General features: G+C 44.2%; 2 protein-coding genes across 3 annotated transcripts in view; one reads left to right on the plus strand and one right to left on the minus strand.

Moving 5' to 3' along the window:
* Positions 1 to 4,330, plus strand: part of RNF212B (ring finger protein 212B) — a 34,002-nt gene extending 29,672 nt beyond the window's left edge. The window contains exons 12-15 of the mRNA XM_054715598.1: positions 987 to 1,026; positions 1,422 to 1,522; positions 2,166 to 2,227; positions 4,184 to 4,330. Coding sequence (XP_054571573.1) covers positions 987 to 1,026; positions 1,422 to 1,522; positions 2,166 to 2,227; positions 4,184 to 4,249 — 269 coding nt within the window. The 3' untranslated portion in view covers positions 4,250 to 4,330. The remainder of the gene's footprint in view (positions 1 to 986; positions 1,027 to 1,421; positions 1,523 to 2,165; positions 2,228 to 4,183) is intronic.
* A 2,309-nt stretch (positions 4,331 to 6,639) lies between these two features.
* On the minus strand, positions 6,640 to 19,495 carry HOMEZ (homeobox and leucine zipper encoding). Of its 2 annotated transcripts, none has more exons than XM_008158508.3 (2): positions 19,461 to 19,495; positions 6,640 to 8,328 (listed from the first exon to the last, which is right to left on the minus strand). In XM_008158508.3, exons 1-2 carry the CDS (start codon positions 19,483 to 19,485, stop codon positions 6,725 to 6,727), a joined length of 1,629 nt encoding a protein of 542 aa, XP_008156730.2. In that variant the 5' UTR covers positions 19,486 to 19,495; the 3' UTR covers positions 6,640 to 6,724. The 2 variants fall into 2 exon arrangements, with proteins under 2 accessions (XP_008156730.2, XP_008156729.2); XM_008158507.3 differs by lacking the exon at positions 19,461 to 19,495 and adding an exon at positions 13,739 to 13,944.
* Between the last annotated feature and the right edge of the window lie 633 nt (positions 19,496 to 20,128).

Below are 20,128 nucleotides of genomic sequence, written 5' to 3' on the forward strand. Positions count from 1 at the left end.
TATTTTCTCTTCCCCCTTAAAATTACTATTTTCAAGGGCATTAGAGAATACTTATCAGAGATTTCCCTTTCTTTCCAAAAAGGCAATTTGAAATTTGCAAATCTATTTAGGATAACCATTTTTTAATTTCACCAAAATCTCTCCTCAATTGTTTCATACTTTTCTCTTTTTTTTAAAAAAAAATATATATATTTATTGATTTTTTACAGAGAGGAAGGGAGAGAGATAGAGAGTTAGAAACATCAATGAGAGAGAATCATCAATTAGCTGCCTCCTGCACGCCCCCTACTGGGGATGTGCCCGAAACCAAAGTATGTGCCCTTGACCGGGATCGAACCTGGGACCTTTCAGTCCGCAGGCTGACGCTCTATCCACTGAGCCAAACCGGCTTCGGCCATACTTTTCTCTTTAAAAAAATGTAGATGTCCTAGCAAATTTATTTTTTAAAATATATTTTTATTGACTTCAGAGAGAGGAAGGAAGAGGGAGAGCTAGAAACATCGATGATGAGAGAATCATTGATCGACTGCCTCCAGCACATTCCCTACAGGGGGTTGAGCCCGCAACACAGGCATGTGCCCTGACCAGGAATCAAATCATGACTTCTTGGTTCATAGATTGAAGCTCAACCACTGAGCAACACCAGCTGGGCTAGCCAATTTATTTATGGTAACTTTATAGTAATATTCCCTCTTTAATTTCTGATTTTAGTTATTTGAGGCTTCCTTATTTTTTCTTGGACAGTATGGCTAAATACTAAATATTAATGTTTTGTTGATCACTTCAAAGAACCAAAGATTAGAGCAGAAATTAATGAACTAGGGAATAGAAATTAGTAGAGAAAATCAACAAAACCAAAAGTTGGTTTTTTTGACATATATGATGAAAATCTTTGATCCCTAGTTCCTTTGCCCTAGTCCTGAGTATATCTGAATCTCTTCTCCCATCTATGGATTATCTCACAGGCTCATTTTTATGCTTTCTAGAAACCCCTTCACCAGCTTCCACTCACAGCCTATCATATAGGTGAGTAACACTGTGCTTCCTTTCACTTGGGATCTGGTCACTGGGACACTTAATTTTTTTAGATTTAAAATATATTTTTATTGATTTCAGAGAGGAAGGGAGAGAAAAACATCAATGATGAGAGAGAATCACCGATTGGCTGCCTCCTGCACACTCCACTCAGGGGATTGAGCCTGAACTGGGCATGCACCCTGACCAGGAATTGAATTTCGATTCCTCGTTCATAGGTCGATGCTCAACCACTGAGCCATGCTGGCTGGGCTCAACTACTTAATTTTATTCTCACTTGCAAGAGACCTCAGGGTCCCTGGCCTAAACGTATAGGTCCTTTCTTTACAGATGCTTCTTGCCTTTACCTTCCTTTTCTCTGCTGATGCTTGTGTTTCCCTCCATAGAACTTCATCTGCCTCCTCTGGACTAGGGGTTTTTTCTTTCAGACCACCCCTGAATAGTGGGGATTCAGGCCACATACAAGTACTCACCCCCAACAATTCAGGTAAGTTAAATAACATTCCTAAAGGATTGTAGCTTCAGCTATTGGCAAATATACAGAAAAGTGAAAATTTTCAAGGCAAAAAGAAGTTGGGGATCTTCCCACAAAAGAGCACTGTCTTCAGTTTTAACTCTTTAATATTCTTTAATTTATCCAATTTCCTTCACATTGAAGGGAGGCTTTGAATTTTGCCTAAATAGCATGCATCCTGTCACCAGTTAAGTTCTGCTATTTATTAAACTGCATCCGCCCCCCAGCCCTTTTGAGATCCCTGTTTGAACATTGCTAAGAGCTCAGTTCTGAATCAGAATGATAAAGTCCGTTTCCTATTCCCATCATTTTCAAAAAGGCACCTCTGCTACCAGTCCTCTTGATAAGGGGTGTCATCTTCTGTAGCTCACCAAAATCTTTATATTGTTTCTACATCTTCTTACTCATAAACTCAAATCTCCCCATTCTATCCTCACAGAAAAAGAATGGACCATCCCTAAATAGTGGGAATTCAGGCCACCTTTTAAATTGCTTAGCGAATAGTCTTTTCCCTTCTGAGCAGTGTTCCCAGATTAAGAATTACCCTGATCCACAAGTAACACTACCAAGGACTGCTCAACGAAGTTATCTTTCACCATTCTATTCTAACCTTCAGGTCAGAGGGAGAGTAGAAGCGCACTAGAGAGTCTTCCTGGTTTTCAGCTACCAGCCCTGCAGGTGAGCCATGACTAGTCTAACTTGTCTGAGTATGAAAAATTATCCAAGTTAGGCCTGCACATTAAACACCTCATTCTGGTCTCCTGTTAAGGTGGTAGAATGTATCCAGTGGAGAATGGCATGGGTTTCAAGTGTGGTAACCGTATGTACACAATTTTCCATAATGATCTCAGTTTCAAAGATTCTATTCCACCGTCAGATTAGCTTTCTGGTTTGAGGTTTAAAAAATTAGGTCACATAGTAGTGAAAGGCTTTAAACTGAGCGATCTTGACCAAAGTAACTAAGTTTGTGGACACAGCTGACATTCCCAAGTTTCACCAAAAAAAAGTATTTTTGATGGAGTACATCTTTTGCATAGAGGTGCTGCTAGAACTAGGAAAACCTTGTTTATTTCTCCTGAGATAACAAGTAACATTTTATAAATTTATGGGACTATCATTCTGATCCAGGCAATGAGGGGAAAAGGGCGTGGAAACGAGGTTTGTTAAGGAGCTCTGTTCAATGAAAAGTCTAGGCTTGTCTTTTAAGTTTTTTATGGCTTTGGTCTTGAGGATATTTAAGCCCTTTCTCCATGCCAAGCTCCTGGTGACCCCAAGGACATATTAAGGTAGATAAATATTTTGCTGTCATATTACAAAGTTCCTTTTATTTCCATCAGCAGGAAATTAGGGTCTACTCCCTAAGAGGCAAAACTGGGAAAATAACATCCTGCTCTAAGGTCCTCACAAATGGAGGGATTATTCTACAGATGAGACAATAATTGAAATGTATAAACCATCTACAAAGATATGGGCCCTAACTGTAAAAAACCACTTATGAAAAAGTTGAAGAAAATTGAATACCTGTTGCACATTTGATATTAAGGAATTATTAACAGGTGTTTTTTTATTTGTAGGTATAGTGCTATTGTGGTTATATTTTTTAAAATAGTCTATCTGGTCCTAGCTGATTTTGCCCTAGAGTAGTGGTCGGCAAACTCATTAGTCAACAAATATCAACAGTACAACCATTGAAATTTCTTTTGAGAGCCGAAAACCAACTTCTGCGCATGGGCCACGAAGTTTCAATCGCACTGTATGTGCGCACCCGCACGTGGTATTTTGTGGAAGAGCCACACTCAAGGGGCCAAAGAGCTGCATGTGGCTCGCGAGCCGCGGTTTGCCAACCACTGCCCTAGAGCATTGGTCTGAGGTCTTGGATTCGATTCCAGTCAAGGGCACATACCTCGGTTGCAGGTTCAATTCCTAGCCCATCAGGGTGTGTTTGGAGGCAACCAATGGATATGTCTCTCACATCGATGCTTTTCTCTCTCTCTCTCTCTCTCCCCGTCTCCCTTCCACTCTCTAAAAATCAATGGAAAAAATATCGTCAGGTGAGAATTAGCAAAATAAAATGAAATTAAAAATAATTTACCTTTTGGAGATATATACTAAAATATTAATGGATAGAAAGCTAAGTGATTATCTGGTTTTTGCTTTAGTATATAGTGGAGAGGTGCAGTGAGAGTAGAAATGAACAATGGGCCTTGAGTTGTTTGTTGAAATTAGGTGATGGGTACATGTGAGTTCATTATACTACTCTACTTTTGTGTTTTTGTTTTAAATTTCTATAACAAAGTTTTTAAAGATAGAGTTATTGAAGAAAGTGCCACCTCCCTGGAGGCATAATTCTGCCTCCCTGGTAATCACCTGTGGGTATTATTATGTTCCAGGTCTTCTAAAATAGTAGTCTTATTATCACCAGATAATCTCACACTGAAATATCAGTTTCATAAGTAGCGATAAAGCCTTTGATATCTCAAATCTTAGTTTGGGAGCTATTATGCAATGGAGAAAACTATACGAAAGCAATGGTGGTGGTTTGTTGTCCTAATGAATTTCATAAAATAGCTTGAGAGGTCCTTATTTGCCCTTTTCTTATAAACATCCATATCTGTCTTCTCTCTTCTGCTGCAGACTCTCTACCAACAAAGGCAGATGGAATTAGCCAGGGGGAGAGAAGCATGGACCATTCCCAGATAGATCATCTTCAAGGTCTGATCTATACATACTGCTGAAGGACAGACTAACATCCAATACCCATTAGGCATGATGGCTTTAGAAAATGTACCCCTGGCTGGTTTCATTCTGTACTTTCTATCTTTACTATGTACACCCTAGATTACCTCCTTAAAAAGTGGTTAGGTATTATATAAGGCTAGTGCTTCAGAAAGATTACAGTTCTTCCAACAAGACATGTAACTCTATTTCCTACTACTTGAAACAAAGGTTATAAAAACAGTTCTTGTCATCCTTGGGGGTGGGGGTAATATACTCATTAACTATGTTTTACTTCTGGATTTCATTTTCTAGTTTTGGATATATTCTCCCATTGCCAATGTTAACAAGTAACAATTCTGTTCCCTGTCCTAACTTATTATACTTTTTTTCATTTTGCCTATTGTTTCCTCTATGCCTAGTTATTATTAAATGTTTATTTTCCTTTCTGTCTGATAATAGTTGGAGACAAGATGTTCAGTTTACTAAAGTACACATATAATAAAGATGTCCTTTTATTGCTATTGCAATTCTATTTGTATTGCAAGCTCTAGAATGTTGGAATGGGCAAATAATACTTCCACTGAGATCAATTATTCTTTGGGTACTAAGGGGTAGAATTAAATGGATAGGCCACAGGCAGGCAGGCAGGCCTTAAACAAAAATATTGGGGGTAGGGGGTGGGGGGAGTAAAGATAGCAAGCATCTGCCAGAAATAAATAGGTCTTGGGGATGATTTTGTAGATAAACTAAAATGCCATTACCCTTTCTGGAACTCTGGATTTATTTTTAAAGTCATTTTCAAACACACCTCATCTTCTGAGCAAGAGTCTGTGCTGTAGCAGGTATAGGAAACAATCTGCCTAGTGATACTGATCTGCCTTTCAAAGTTGTTCTTTTTTATTAATATTATTTATTGATTTGAGGCAGAGAGAGAGACATCAATTTGTTTCACTTATGCATGTATTGGCTGATACGTGTATGTGCCCTGACTAGGGGGATTGAACACATAGCCTTGGTGAATCAGGACAACGCTCTAACCAACTGATCGACCCAGCCAGGGCCAAGTTATTATTCTTTTAATTTACCTCAGTATATCCTGCTGCTTCAAAAATAAATGAAATGCATACTAAATCAGAACGTTAATGTATTTGGCTACATTAATCTCTAAAGCATAGAAGTGGCAAAGTGGAGGAGAGAGAAACAATTTTATTTTTGGCCTTTTTATTATTCTAGCAGTTTGGGGCTTCCACTCTTATTTCTAGATGGTTAACCCATTGATATCATTATACCTGACCCCCAACTGATGAAAACCATTCTTAAACATCAATAAATTCAGTTAAAGACCATGATCTCTCTGCCCTCCAGGCAGATCCTATAAAGAGAGGGAAGTCTCTTTTCTGGATAAAAAACTGAGCCAACAACCAGGAAAATGAAACATCAGCCTGTCAAGTTAGGCAGGAGGGTGTCAGGCTTGTAAAACCAAACCTGGAGCCTGCCTGCAGTCCTCTGCACAGGAGAAGCCATCCCCTCTCCCACACCTTTCTGTAACCTAATTCCCACCTCCAATAAATATCCAGTCTAAATTATTCTCCACCCAGTATTAAACTTTTTCACAAGCTCTATGGGGAAGATTTACCCTGAGACATAGTGAAGAGAATGGGGATTTTGGAAAGAGATAAAAAGGTACAAGGCAAAGTGGTCCCCGGATCAGAAAAAACATTCTGCTGCTTCTGGAACTCAGCGATGAAGCAGGTAAAACAGAGTTGGTACGAGGAAGAGTTGAAATATTTGTGAGACTGGGACATACTGAGATTCTTCACTGCATTAAGGGTGGACTTGTGCTCAGAGAAAAGGAGAGGTGCAAGGCAGCCTTATTCCAGAAAAAATGGTGGGACTAGGCCAGGGTGGGGAACCTTTTTTCTGCCAAGGCCCATTAGGATATTTATAACATCATTCTTGGGCCATACAAAATTACAAACTTAAAAATTTGCTTGCTATTTGGGTCAAACATTTCATTAACTCACCCCTAATGCCTTGGCAGGACCGGACATTCCCTAACCCTGGACTAGGGGATGCACTGGAATCAAAATTCTTTACTCCTTCTTTCAAATCCTATAGACATGGGACTAAGGTGTAGCCCCCTGTAGTATACTAAGGGAAAAGAAAGGCGGATGAGAACAAGGGTCTTGACCCAGCCCATAGGTAAAGGACCAGATCCTCAGCAGTCTTCATTGAAGCTAAGGCCTGAATTTCTGCTCATTCAATCCCCACCTCACTTTGTGCCTTATGCTCATCCTCCCTGGTCCACCCTCAAAATATCCACCTTTCCCCAACTTAAAAAACACAAAGCTTTTCAGTTCTTTGCCACAAGGTAATTTTTAAAATGTGGTTTCTTTGTTTAAACAGTTACTAAGTCGGTTCATCTTTTAATAAGACTGCCCCTCCCATAGCCCCCATTCAGTCCTGTATGATCACATCATCATCATCATCATCATCATCGCTGTCATCCTCTTCCTCCTCCTCCTCTTCTTCATCTTCAGGCAGTTCTTCCTCCTCCTCTTCCTCCTCTTCATCTAGACAAACCACCACCTCAGCTGGCTTAGGTAAACGAGAATCAAACCAATCCAGTACCTGTTGGATGCTAAGCCTTGACGCCTCACTCAGTTGAGGGACATCACTTTCCCGTAGCTGTTGGTGGGCTGCCCAGTACCTCTCCAAGGGCTGTATATCCGGTGGAGGTGGGGGCACTGGCAGAGGTGGTGTCTCAGCCCATTCATTCAAAGAGCGGGTTGAAGGCGATGGTGTGGGAATTGCTTGATCCTGGAAACTAGAGGCACCCGGTACTGCATTGTCCCGAAACCATTTTAGTTGCCCATGTTTCAAGGCATAGCGTGTGTCACCAAACCACTGAATAATCTCAGACCGAGGTAAACCAGTAATCTGTTCTAATTTATGGTAATCCTCACGCCGTGCCCATTGACACTGTAAAAAAAACGATTTGAGGATAGCCAACTGCTCTTTGGTTTTGCGCTTGGTCTTTCGCTGGCGTTGGGTATCTGGGGAAAGGTACTCTGCAGGGCCAATGCTACCTAGTACTGAGTTAGGCCTTAGCCTCTGGGGCCAGGCTGGCTCCACATGTATGGGTAGAGCCTGTTCATTGGGTGACAGTGGCTGTGGGAGACAGCCCAGTGGCTGGGAGGGTTTAGAGGTGACTGTAATTCCATTAGCCAGTACCTGGAAAGAGGAAGAAGAGGTAGAGGAAGGAGGAGTCACATTACATGCTGACCCCTGCTTATAACTACTGGCAAGTAATGAGATTGGTGGGGCTTTATCCCGAGCTTGTGGCTGGTGGACAGCTGTAGAGTGGTTCCAGGAAGCAGTACCTAGGCCATGTGATTGGTCAGGACCCCTGCCTGCCTGCTCCTTAGAGAGATCACTGCTTTGAATATCCTGCCAAAATCCTGATTGGTGGGAGAATGCCCCACTGCCAGGTGCCATCAGAGGCTCCTTTGCTTTCTGGTGACTCATTGGCTCTGAAGGATCCTCAGGCTCTACCTTCAATCCTTTCATCTGGGTGGGCTCACTAAGAGTCAGGGGCACTATTCCAAGACTAACTTGTTCTGGAGGTGGCAATGGAGAAGGAGGCACCTCCTCTGGAGGCCGCCCTGCATGATGAGTAAAAGAGAGGAGAGATTTGAAATGGAGTTGGTCCCTGTGGTATACCACTCGAGCTCGAGTCTCCTCTATTTCTTCAGATGACCAGCTGATGCCACAGCGAAGGCGCTGGGCCATGAACCAGGTCTTGACTTTTTCTATCTGGAGCCCGTAGCGCAGACAGAGAAGGGCAATGTCCGCTAGGCTGGGATAGGGAAAGTAGCTGAAGGTTTGCAGCAGGTGTTCGTTGCCGTCCAGCTCACTGGTCTGGGCTGCTTGGGTCCACACAAGCTGGAGGTCCTCGGAGATGGGAGGGAGGCAGACGAGCCCCGCAGGGGAGGCGTTCAGGTTGCTGGCCTCTTTATTAGGAGGCATGCTGCGCTCCGATTTGTGCCCTTCGGAGACGGCTGTGAGAAGAGAAACAGCTCAGTCACTAGGGTTCCTCTTTTGGCCCACGGCTCAATTTCTACCAAACAAAATGTTGTACTCTAAAACAATCAACTTTCTATGTGTACTGTACTGTTTTGCTTTCAAAGTGCTCTTCACAATTTCTCATTTACTTTCATAACCCTATGAGTCAGAACCGGCTAAAATTCCCATGATGTGCCCTGGCTGGTTTGGCTCAGTGGATAGAGCGTCGGCCTGCGGACTGAAGGGTCCCAGGTTCGATTCCAGGCAAGGACACATGCCTGGGTTGCGGGCTCGGTCTCCAGTGGGGGGCGTGCAGGAGGCAGCCGATCAATGATTCTCTCTCATCATTGATGTTTCTATCCCTCTCTCTCCCTCTCCCTTCCTCTCTGAAATCAATAAAAATAAAAAAATATATTAAAAAATAAAAAATAAAATTCCCATGATGTGTATGAAAAAAAAACATAATTACCCTGTCACATGACTAGTGAGTGTCTTCACCAAGAGGAAAATCTGTCTTTAGGATCCTGATATAGCCTTTACCTTTCCAATACAAACTTACTTCACCATATTCATGGAACAAGAGTCACAAAATAAAGACTCGACTACAAAAACTAGAGGAGCAGTAATCTCCTCTTGTGATAAACTCATTAGCTCCTAACAATTTATTATCTCTAGAATGTGGAGACAGGTTGGGAATACATTTGAAAATCTAGAAGGTAGGACAGCACTGTTCCTCTGCCCAATCCCCACCCCCTTTTCTTTCCCTTGTTGGTTGGGGAGAGGGTAATAGATAGTACCTTTAAACCCTAAAACCAAACCTGATAGCTTTAATTTTTTTCCTCAGTAGGATGAGAGATAGGTCAGGTATCTAGGATAAATGGGGCTTACCCCACCCCCACCCCCACCCCACTAGGGTAGAGAGAAGGGAATGTTTTCTTCCCCTAACTCATCCTCGGAACAAAGGTTATCCCCTCCCCCCCAGCCTTTGTCTCTTCCAACTGCTCAGTCTCTCTCCAGGGAGCCTAGAGAGCCCCTCAGAATTTAACAGCCCCCTTCACACAGGGCGGAAGGCCTGCAGCTCTTAATCTCTTCTTCTCAGGCCCAGGTGGGCAGGTTCATAAACTGTAAGTAGGTCCTGCAAGCCACCAGCAGCACCACTGGTTCTGAGGGGGATTGCAGGAATAGCCCCTGACCATGCTTCATTCCTGAAATACCTGCTGATGTTATTCCCCAGGATAATCCTGTTGACTGAATTTTAATTCAGCTCCCTGTGTGGGTCTTAGAAACAAATATTACTTCTAATATGTTAAAGATGGGACAGGATTCCTATGTAAGTGCTACAAGATGAATTGAGAAAAATCTCAAGTCCAGAAAGTTACAAATAGAGCAGTGTAATGAGGGATTTTTTATGATGAACAGAAAAATCCAGAAGCATTTCAATGTCACCATTCCCTTTTAACAAGTAAAACTTAACTGAAGTCCATGCAGAACCTAAAGGCAACATACACTGAAGAGAATCTTAAGAGGGTAAATGGAGGCAATATGGCACATTTGGCAGAAATATGATTCTTAAATAAGGCCAGTCTGCAGTTTGAATCCCAATTCTGCCACCAGCTGCATGCTCTTGTGCAGAAGTTACTGAACTCACATGAGCCTGTTTCCTCATGTGTAAAAAATGGAGACAGTGCTGGGTATATGTAGTTATCTATTTTTACTGAGTACCTGCTATGTGCTAAGGTATCATGTGTAGGCAGGGCCCAAACCAGCTGTTAGAGGTGGAAGTGGCTCCACCACTTCCTAGGGTGCTGCTTGTACTTGGCAAGTAATTTAACCCTCTAGGCCTTGTAACTCACAAGGTTAAGACTAAGTGAAAAAATGCACTTGACGTTATACCTAGAACAAAGGCTCAATAAGTAGCTTGTATCATTACTTCAGCCTCATGGGGTGATTCCGATATAAGGTAATGCTCCTCCTAGACAATAGGGGAAGTGAGGCAAAACCTGAATTCTTTAAAATTAGTTTTCAACCTGTTTTTGCAGAGTGCAGATTTTAACAGGGACAAGAGGAAAATTATATGTGATTTTTTTTTTACTTCTTATATTTTGAGAGTAATAACTCCAGAAAGGATTTTGCTGTTTTAAAAAAGTATAAAAATCACTGCTTTAGGAGAACTGAATCCATAATTTGGATATAAATCCTTTTTGATTGCCAGTGTGGTAGCTCTCCCTCCACCCTCCAGATTCACCCCGGACGTGGGTGAGTGGCCTGTGAGGAATTGCCTGCACAGTCAAGTCTAAACCCATAGGAACACCAAACTTAAGCTGGAGAATACTTTGATTGCAACACTTGACATCTACTTAACCTTCTTTGTGTCCTGTTCTTTTTTTTATTTTGTTTATTCACCCTCACCCTTACAGTCTTGTACCTGTTCTTTAAGGACACAGTAACACTTTGGATATGAGAAAAATGTAGCCTAAGGAATAAATGTAGCATCCTCCAGTATGAGGATGAAGATTGCCACATAGTAAATAAGGCAGGCACAGCTGTGAGGCTAGAAGGAAGTATTTTGCTTTCATGTATGTGGTTTGTTATCCTTCAGATTCTCATGGCATCATCTTGATATTTCAATGTAATATGTAGTAATGCAAATACCGTATTTGGTGTACTGTATACATCCACTTTTCCAATTATGCAAAACACAAGTTACTAAAGACTTCCTAATACAGAATGTTGGCTTAAGTTAAGCCATAGCTGTTTGGCTGGGTATCTCCCTGGAAGAATCTGGCTTTGAAATAAAAACTACAACTAGAGAGTTGTTCATAAGAATGAAAGTCACTAATAAAAAATAGTCAGGATATTGCTCTTCTTTCCCTTTGGGCTTTCCATATCCCTGGACAGATGGCAGAAAAGAGTGAGCAGCTTTAAACTACCAGACTAGGCATTCACATAATCCTAGGGGGGAAAATAGATGTTTAGAACTTTATGCTTGAGCCTAGGCTTATGGTTAAAGCAAGAGACAGTTAGAAAGACTAGATATGATCCTGCTGAATTCCCTAAATCTTTATGCACAAAAGTACTGACTGAAATGTGTCTTGATGGTACAGTTTTAAGGGCCTTAGAGGACTTGTAGTGACATTCAATTTATGTGCTTCTCAACTTTTTAGATCATGAAACTCTTTGCAAATCAGATAAAAGTTATGGGCACTCAGAAAGTTATGGCTACTACTCCACCCCGAAATAAATATTCACACTTACACATTATATATAATCTCAGGGGGTTCACTGGCTGCTCAGAAATCCAGCTTTAGAACCTCTGTCTAATGTTCTCCCAACTTAATTAAGGCAATGGTGGTAACTGCTTGAAGAGGAACAAACAGCTTGATGTGAATGAATGGAAAGAATGGATGGAAGACTCAAGAAAGTTTAAGTGGTATTGGTGGTATTAGTTGGAGAGAGTGGAAGGCTGGGATGTTCAACTGCGCCAGGAGCCTGGTTTCATTGACCCACTGGATTATATGACCAATACCCATAGCGCACTGGATACTAGAGTCTGGTAGGCTACTGTCTAGTGTGCCAAAGTCATCTGCTTTAGCTGCCCTGAATACTTGGGCCAGTTATGTGTGATTTCCAAACCTGCTTATGCCCTTATGCCGTTGTTTTTCTATATTTATATAATAATGTAATAAGCATTACATAAACCAATGAAATATTAGTGCATTAAAAATGGTTCCTATGTAAGACAATACAAAAGAGTATACATTTTGAAAATTGTTGAGTTGGGAGTAGGCAAGGCAACTGTAAAAGATTGGAGGGGCAGGGGACTTAAAACAATTTTTAAAAATCTCAAAAGGATTCTGCATTTAGCTTGCTTCAAAAAGTTTAAAATTCTCACTCCACTTTATTTTTTAAATATATTTTATTAATTTTTTACAGAGAGGAAGGGAGAGGGATAGAGAGTTAGAAACATCAATCAGCTGCCTCCTGCACACTCCCCACTGGGGAAGTGCCCGCAACCAAGGTACATGCCCTTGACCGGAATCGAACCTGGGACCCTTCAGTCCGCAGGCTGACGCTTTATCCACTGAGCCAAACCAGCTAGGCTCACTCCACTTTAAAGAAATCAAACCTGGCTGTGGTGGCTCAGTGGTTGAGCATTGACCTATGAACCAGGAAGTCAGGGTTCGATTCCTGGTCAGGGCACATGCCCAGGTTGCAGGCTCTATCTCCAGTGTGGGGCACGCAGGAGACAGCCAATCAATGATTCTCTCTCATCATTGATGTTTCTATTTCTCTCTCCCTCTCCCTTCCTCTCTGAAATCAATAAATATATATATATATATTTTTTTTTTTAAGAAATCAAACCTGAAAATCACAGATAATGAGAAGCAGGGGCTCCCATACCAGACTGCACACTAGAAATTACCTGGGAAACTTTAAAGCGGGCAGCCTCCTCATTTTGACTTCATTAGTTTGGAGTGGGACTCAAGCATCAGTACTTTCAAAAAGTTATCGGAGTGCAGCCAGATTTGAGATTTGCTTGTATATATTCCATAAAGTCAATTGAGAACTCCCATCCGCAGACTTACACAAAGAAAACTCGGGGGCTACCCCCAAAAGATCGGTGAAATGAACATACTTTTAATGTCAATGTTTAGATATATATGCATCATTTAAAAAATTCCCAACTTTAACTGGCTTATATTTTTCCAATTACTGCCATCCACCCATCCTAACCATAGAGTAAAAGGACTTCACGTGTGTGGTGAAAAGTTCATATGATAAAAGACCGGACCTGGGCCCACCCCACTAAACAGGTCTCAGCTTGAGTGTCCCTTCAGTTTACAAGTTTCAGACTAGGACGCAACGCCAGGAACCTCTCTGAGGACTCGGGTTCTCGCTTTCCTGGTAAGTGTTCTGAGTATGGCTGGGCAGGGGGTCAGAGGGGGCAGTTTCTCCTAAACCTTCCGTTCCTAAAGGCCAATGCTCCCCAGAAGCAAGGCCGGGTTTCTGTGTGTATGCTGAGGTCGCCAGGAGGTAGTCCCGGGGAGGAGGGAGGCCTGGGAAGGAAACGTTTCTCCTGTCCTCCATTTCACAGGCAGTCTCAGGCTCCAAACTGGGTCAGAGAACAAAAAGTTGCTGCATTTGGGGCGATGAGCCCCAGGGAGCAAGCGAATCTCTATCCTCCCCTGGCCAAGGGCGTCCCAATCCAGCCTGCCTCCTCCCTACACACCCACTCACCCTCCCCCAGTTCCAACCGGGAACCGAAAAGTCGGTGAGATAAAGGAGAGACAACCCGGCGAGTTCGAAACTCGGATTCTACCCCCCGCGCGGGGATAGGGCTCCGCAGGTCAGAGATCAAACCGGGGGGCCGGGAAGGGAAGTCCGGGGGGGCTGGGGATCACTCACCGCGGTCCGGCCCGGGCGGCGGCTCCCAGCCTCGCACCATGGGCCGGGGGGCAAGGGGGTGAGGGGAGGGGGCCTCCGGGATGGAAGTGGGGCTCCCGCCCGGCGCGGCCTGCTCCTAGCCCCCCGCGCGGAGGGTCGGGACCAGGAATGCCCTTCCCGCCCCGAGCGCGCGCCCCTCTGGTCCGGCCCAGCCGGAGCGCGTTGGGGGCGGGGCGGGCCCAGGGGCGGTACCCAGGCGGCCCGAGCCCCGATTCGTGGGCGCAGGCAGGCTGGCACCGGAGGGACACACCGGGCTGCCATTGGCTGCGCGGGTCTCGGCTGAAGTCGGCTATTGGCTGCGTGGGCCTCGGCCGGGCGGCTATTGGTGCGCGGGGCCGGGAAGATGTCCTCCCGCGGCCAGTATCTGCCCCCGCCCTCGACCCCACGGCGCCGGACCTGCGGGTGCGCGGCCTTGCTCCTCCGGGGTCCCCCGAGGAGCTCGCGGCGCCTGGCCGAGCTGTCCACGCTGCCGACAACCACCTCCAGTTGCTTCCCCCGGGACTGGGTCCTTTCCGCATCCCTTAGTCTCACACGCGAGCCGCGCCTTCCCGGCCAAGGGGCCAGCGGCCTCAGCAGCGTCACTGTAAACGCAGCGCCTGGAGCTACCGGGAACTTGCGCACGAGATGGATCCAATGTCCTGCCGCCCGGAAAGGCGGGGGTGGTGCTGGGAGCGCGGCACCTTTTGCTTCCCGGGACCAGCTGGCACCAAACAGGTGTTCCCAACGAACTGCTGGGGGGGCACCTCCCTGGGCCCTCCCAGGCCCAGGCTCCCTGCGCGCAGCAAGGAAGACCTGGGGCTCTGCCTCATATTTTGGGACCTTCGTTTCCGCCGTCAAAAAAACAGGCGACAGTAAAATGGACTTCCCACCAATGCAGTATTTCACACACTCCGAACTTCTGGGCCAGAAGATTGCATAGTTAGGATACTCAGTCTTATGAATAAAGCTTGGGAACAGCACTTTCTGAAGTGACTCTGGTTCCTATGTTGGTCTTTGAAAGAGTCTCTTTTGCCTGTTCAGGTCACTGAATAGCTCTATTTTCTGTTCCTGGCCCTGTATTTGCCCCTGCCTCCCTGCTCTCCCTCATTACATTTAGTAACAATCTCAACTAAGAGTCAGCCCCACCTCCTTCAAATCAGTATTCCGCAGAACCATGGGAGTAAGCAACAGAAAGACAGACAGGGTGGGGCCAAAGTAGGTTTACAGTTGTGAATACACACAAGTTTTTTCTTCTATTATTTATTAATTGTATTATTTTCCATACGAACAACTGTAAACCTACTTTAGCCCCGCCCACATATTCTCAGCTTTAGAGTTAGAAGCTTTTGATCCCACGGGGTTTAAGTTAGGGCTGGTGGTATATATACTGACCTCCTGAATCATGAATATTACAATGCCCCAATGGTTTGTATGTAATGAAGGAAGGGAAAAGTGAAACATTTTAGGCATCAGCAGCCCTGAGTTTTCAGTGGAGTGGTCATTTTCTTATAATCCAAACAATGAGACTTGTTTGGCTGGAAAGTCAGGCAAGAACTGGGTGGGAATTCAGTGCCTTACCCTGGAGGATTCAGTCAGTCACTCTGGGCATCACTAATCACAGGCTTGGAATTATGATGGGTTAAGAACTCTGCCACCTTTTTTGTCTCAGAAAGACACTAGTTCCCAGGAGCCAGGAGCAGAATCAAAGACAAATTTGGGAGAGGGAGAACCCAAGGAAAGGAGAAGAAACTCCTCTGCCCCGGTTCTGAGTACAGCCTGATGCCTCCCTCTTTTATGTGGGTTTCACCCTAAAGCTTTAGAAGATGGAGTTGACTGGTTTGGGGAATGGAAGAGAGGAAGAGGCTGACAATATCAGATAAATGAGGGTCCCACCTTTAGGAAGACAATAACCCTCCCAGCTCTTCCAGGGAATTAGTGCTGAAGAGTGGGGGTTCATCATGTCATCCTCAAGGTAGAAATGTTAATCCCCCATCATTATTGGTAGAAATCCTCTCTCCCTTTGCATGGCTCAGACATTCGGAGGACTGACCAGAGGCACATTTACCCTCTAGCTTAGGAAGCAAGTTTCACAGACTACTTCCAAAGCACTGAAGGAGCCCCAGCAATGTGTAAGCATGGTCAAAGGTGTTTGTAAAAAATGGAAAAACAAAAACAAAAACCTTAAACTGTAACCGAGGCAGGAAAGTTAGAATAGGGAACAAAGCCTCAAGCTGTACCCCTCCCCTCCCATTTTTTGTCTTGGCTGGAACATCACAGACCTAACCATCACTGCCCACCAGTACCTCTTCTTCCCCCTCACCAATTTCTTATAATTGAGAAAACAAAAAAAGGGGTGGGGATCACTATCTGGAAAGGAGGGGCAAGGACAAGCTACATCAGCAGATATAAAAGCCTAAGCAACCAGCCAACCAGCCAGTAGCTATGATGTGCACTGACCACCAGGGGGCAGATACTCAAGCAGGAGCTGCCGAGCTGCAGTTCTGGGGTGATGCACCTGGAACCAGAGAGGAGGGAGCCCGATTCCAGGTGCATCACCCAAGAACCACCCTCTCGAAATCTGGGACCCCTTCGCGGATGTCTCAGAGCCAGTTTCAGCCCAATCACCATTGGCCAGGCCGAGGGCCCCCACCGGTGCACGAATCTGTGCACTGGGCTTCTAGTGTACATATATATAAAAGGCTAATTGTCCACCCGACCGGTAGCTATGACATGTACTGACCACCAGGGGAAGACACTCAACACAGGAACTGCCATGACACGCACTGACCATTTAAAAGTAAACGGGCATCACTGACCAGGCGCCGACAAAACACTTGGATTCCCCCAAGTGGGACACAAGCCCACCACCACCCTGGAGCAACACCCCACCAAATCGCAGCCAACACTGCCAAGACCCCATGAAGCAAAATGTGGCCCACAGCCCAGCCCAGCCCGGAAACAGTCTCTGTGGGCACTGGGTAATGACGTCACATAGCAACGCCTGTCTTCCTCTCCCTAGCAACTAGCCTCCTTGGAGTTTCTTCAGCCCAGGAACCCAACTTGCTTTATAGCCAGGTGCAAATATTTTACAGTTTAACCAAATGTTTGTGTTGCATTTTCCCATGCCTCATCTCATTTGATCCTCACAGAAATCCTGGAGTAGGTAGAGAGGAGACTTGGTGGAATCCTATTTTCTTCTCATTAGCTGGAAAACGGAGTCAGAAAGCTTAGAAATTTTACCCAACTGAAAAGAAATGGTGGACCTTAAAAATGACTTCAGGTTTTATCACTGCACAGAATATAGTCAAACACTGCTGCAGTTAAATATTTTACCCTTTATTCTCCCTGCTTCATGTTGATATTTACTGCTGTGTTGCTGACAATTACCTGAAAGAGAAGTTGGGGTGCTTCACTGGGCTGGAAAAAGTTTAGCTAAATCAGAAAGCAGGTCTAATTAAGCAAGTTTATTCTATACTAAATAGTGGCTTGGTGCAGGAATTCGTGCACATTGAAAGGAAATTAATTAGAAGAAATATTTTAATATCACTATTTGCCCTTTCTCTATAATTGAAGTGTCAACCAAATTCACAATAGACAATGACAGATCGAAACACATGCATGCAATTGGCGCCAGTGAGAGCTTTATATGTATCGGGCATGCGCGAATCAACCTAGCCTTTTATAGATACAGAATAAACTTGCGTAATTAGACCTGCTTTCTGATTTAAACTTTTTCCAGCCCAGTGAAGCACCTCAACTTCTCTTTCACGTAATTGTCAGCAACACAGCAGTAAATATCAATACAGAGCACATTATTATTGTAGATCACACAGAGAAAACAAAGGGTAAAATATTTAACTGCAGCAGTGTTTGACTATATTCTGCGCAGTGAGAAAACCCTAAGTCATTTTCAAGGTCCACCATTTCTTACTTCTTTTCAGTCAGGTCAAGTTTCTAATCTTTCTAAATCCTGTTTTCCAGCTAATGAAAAGACAATAGGATTCCATCAAGTCTCCTATCTACCTACTCCAGGATTTCTGTGAGAATCAAATGAGATGAGGCATGGGAAAATGCTCCACAGACATTTGGCTACAATGTAAAGTGTTTCACCTGGCTGTAAAGCAAGACGTAATAGCGATCAGTCAGAAGGAGGGAAGGACACTTAGCATATTAGCCTTTTATATAGATAGATATATAAAAAGCTAAGTTGACTCGATACATATAAAGCTCTCACTGGTGCCAATCGCACGCATGTGTTTCGATCTGTCATTGTTGATCATGAATTTGATTGACACTTCAATTATAGAGAAAGGGCAAACAGCAATATTAAAATATTTATTCCAATTAATTTCTTTTAAAAAATATATATTTTATTGATTTTTTTACAGAGAGGAAAAGAGGGAATTAGAAATATCGATGAGAGAGAAACATTAATCAGCTGCCTTCTGAACACCCCCTACTGGGGATGTGCCGGCAACCAAGGTACATGCCCTTGAGCGGAATCGAACCTGGGACCCCTTGAGTTCACAGGCCGAGGCTCTATCCACTGAGCCAAACCGGTTAGGGCATTAATTTCCTTTCAATGTGCACGAATCCATGCACCAGGACACTAGTATTTAGTAAAACCCTTTCATGAAGCCTGGCTGGGGCTGACTGGTGTAGTTCAGTGAATTGAGTGTCCTTCTGTGCACCAAGGTCACGATGGATTGATTCCTGGTCAGGGCACATATCTGGATTTCAGGCTCGACTCCCAGTAGGAAGCAGCCCATCAATGTCTCTCTCTCTCTCTCTCTCTCTCCCTTCTTCTCTACCTAATAATTGGTAACATATTTTAAAAAATCTTTATTTAAAAAAGAAAAACCTCCCACCAAGACTCCTTTGGGGCGTTTTGTTCTGAGGTCACCTGCTCTCACTTCTCAGTGCATACTATCACATGAATAAATTTAGTATGCTTTGCTAAATGTACCACTTTAATTATTTCTTAATCCTGTGACAAGAACCTGGCCCCGGGCACCAGGCTGAGGACTCCCTGGGTGCCTGTCAGCATCACAATTGGGTAAGATTGCTGTCTCTTCCCTCTGACTTTCCTTCCATCATACTTCGCATTCCGTCCGGTATACGTGGGAGGGCCTTGGGCATCTGAGGATTGGCTAAGTTGTTAGGGATACATTTAGTTTGGGTTTTGTAGGGACACATCTGTGGTTTGCAAGTACTTCTGTGAGTAAATAGTAAGTATAGTGTTATGGTTTGAATTGTGTCCCCCTCCCAAAAAATTCTTATGTTAAAATCTTAACTCCCAGTGCCTCTTAATGTTTTCAGAGATAAGGTCTATAAAGAGGTAATTTAAGTTAAAATGAGGTCTGAGGGGAGTCCTAATCCAACATGACCGGTGTCCTTATGATAAGAAACTCGGACACAAACATGCACGTAGGAAAGACCATGTGAAGACACAGTAAGAAAATAGCCACCTATAAGCCAAGGACAGAGGAACTTCAATGAAACCAACCCTGCTGACAGCTTGGTCTAGAACTGAATTTGTTAAGTCACCCAGTCTGTAGTATTTTGTTACGGCAGCCCTGGAAAACGAATACATACAGCTTCCAGGAAGACTCGTAATGTCAACAATTCTGGAACACAGGCTGACGCCACAGAGGGACCCCAGGCAATAAGCCATGGTGGGAACCCCTGGAAAGCCCCCACCTACCTCTCCTTGGATGTCTGCTCCTCATGTTGACTCCTCTTCAGCACATGTAGTGTCACTAATAACGTACCAGAGGGGATACTCCACAGCGACATCACAACTTGGCTATTATGATGTAACGAGGAGGCATCTGATCATTCTCACACTAGAGCTTTATGGGTAACTGGACTTTTCCTCTTTCAGGTGATGTGGAGACAGTACTATGCTAGAACTTGACCTTTTTCAAGGATGCCTCCCTTTAACATCGGTTTCTGTTGCTCCATTCTGTTTTAGACAGAGGCCCTTGCTTTTCATCCCTCTCACATTTCTCGTCTTTGGCTTTAGGGTTGCCCTTGGTAGGGAAAAAGGGCTCTACTCTTCTCTCCAGTGCTTAAGGAGCAGAATGTAACTTGGATTGTCCCCTTAAGGAAAAATTGCCCCCACCCACGGGGAAACACGGGACTTCTACCCACCCAAGCTGTTCCCTTTAACTGCACCAGCAGCTGGTGCTGCCAGGAAACTAAGGCACTGGGCCCCGATAACTTTTCTTATTACTGCTCCAATGGTGGTGGGATCTTACTAGTGTGTCGTATCGTATACCTGGGCGGCCCAACTCCTTCCCAACCAACTTCTGCTTAGGCAGAGGACTCCAGCTGACAGGGAATAGGACTTTTACGAAATGAGATGACCAG

This window comes from Eptesicus fuscus, chromosome 5 (genome assembly GCF_027574615.1).
Source record: "Eptesicus fuscus isolate TK198812 chromosome 5, DD_ASM_mEF_20220401, whole genome shotgun sequence".
NCBI lineage: Eukaryota > Metazoa > Chordata > Mammalia > Chiroptera > Vespertilionidae > Eptesicus > Eptesicus fuscus.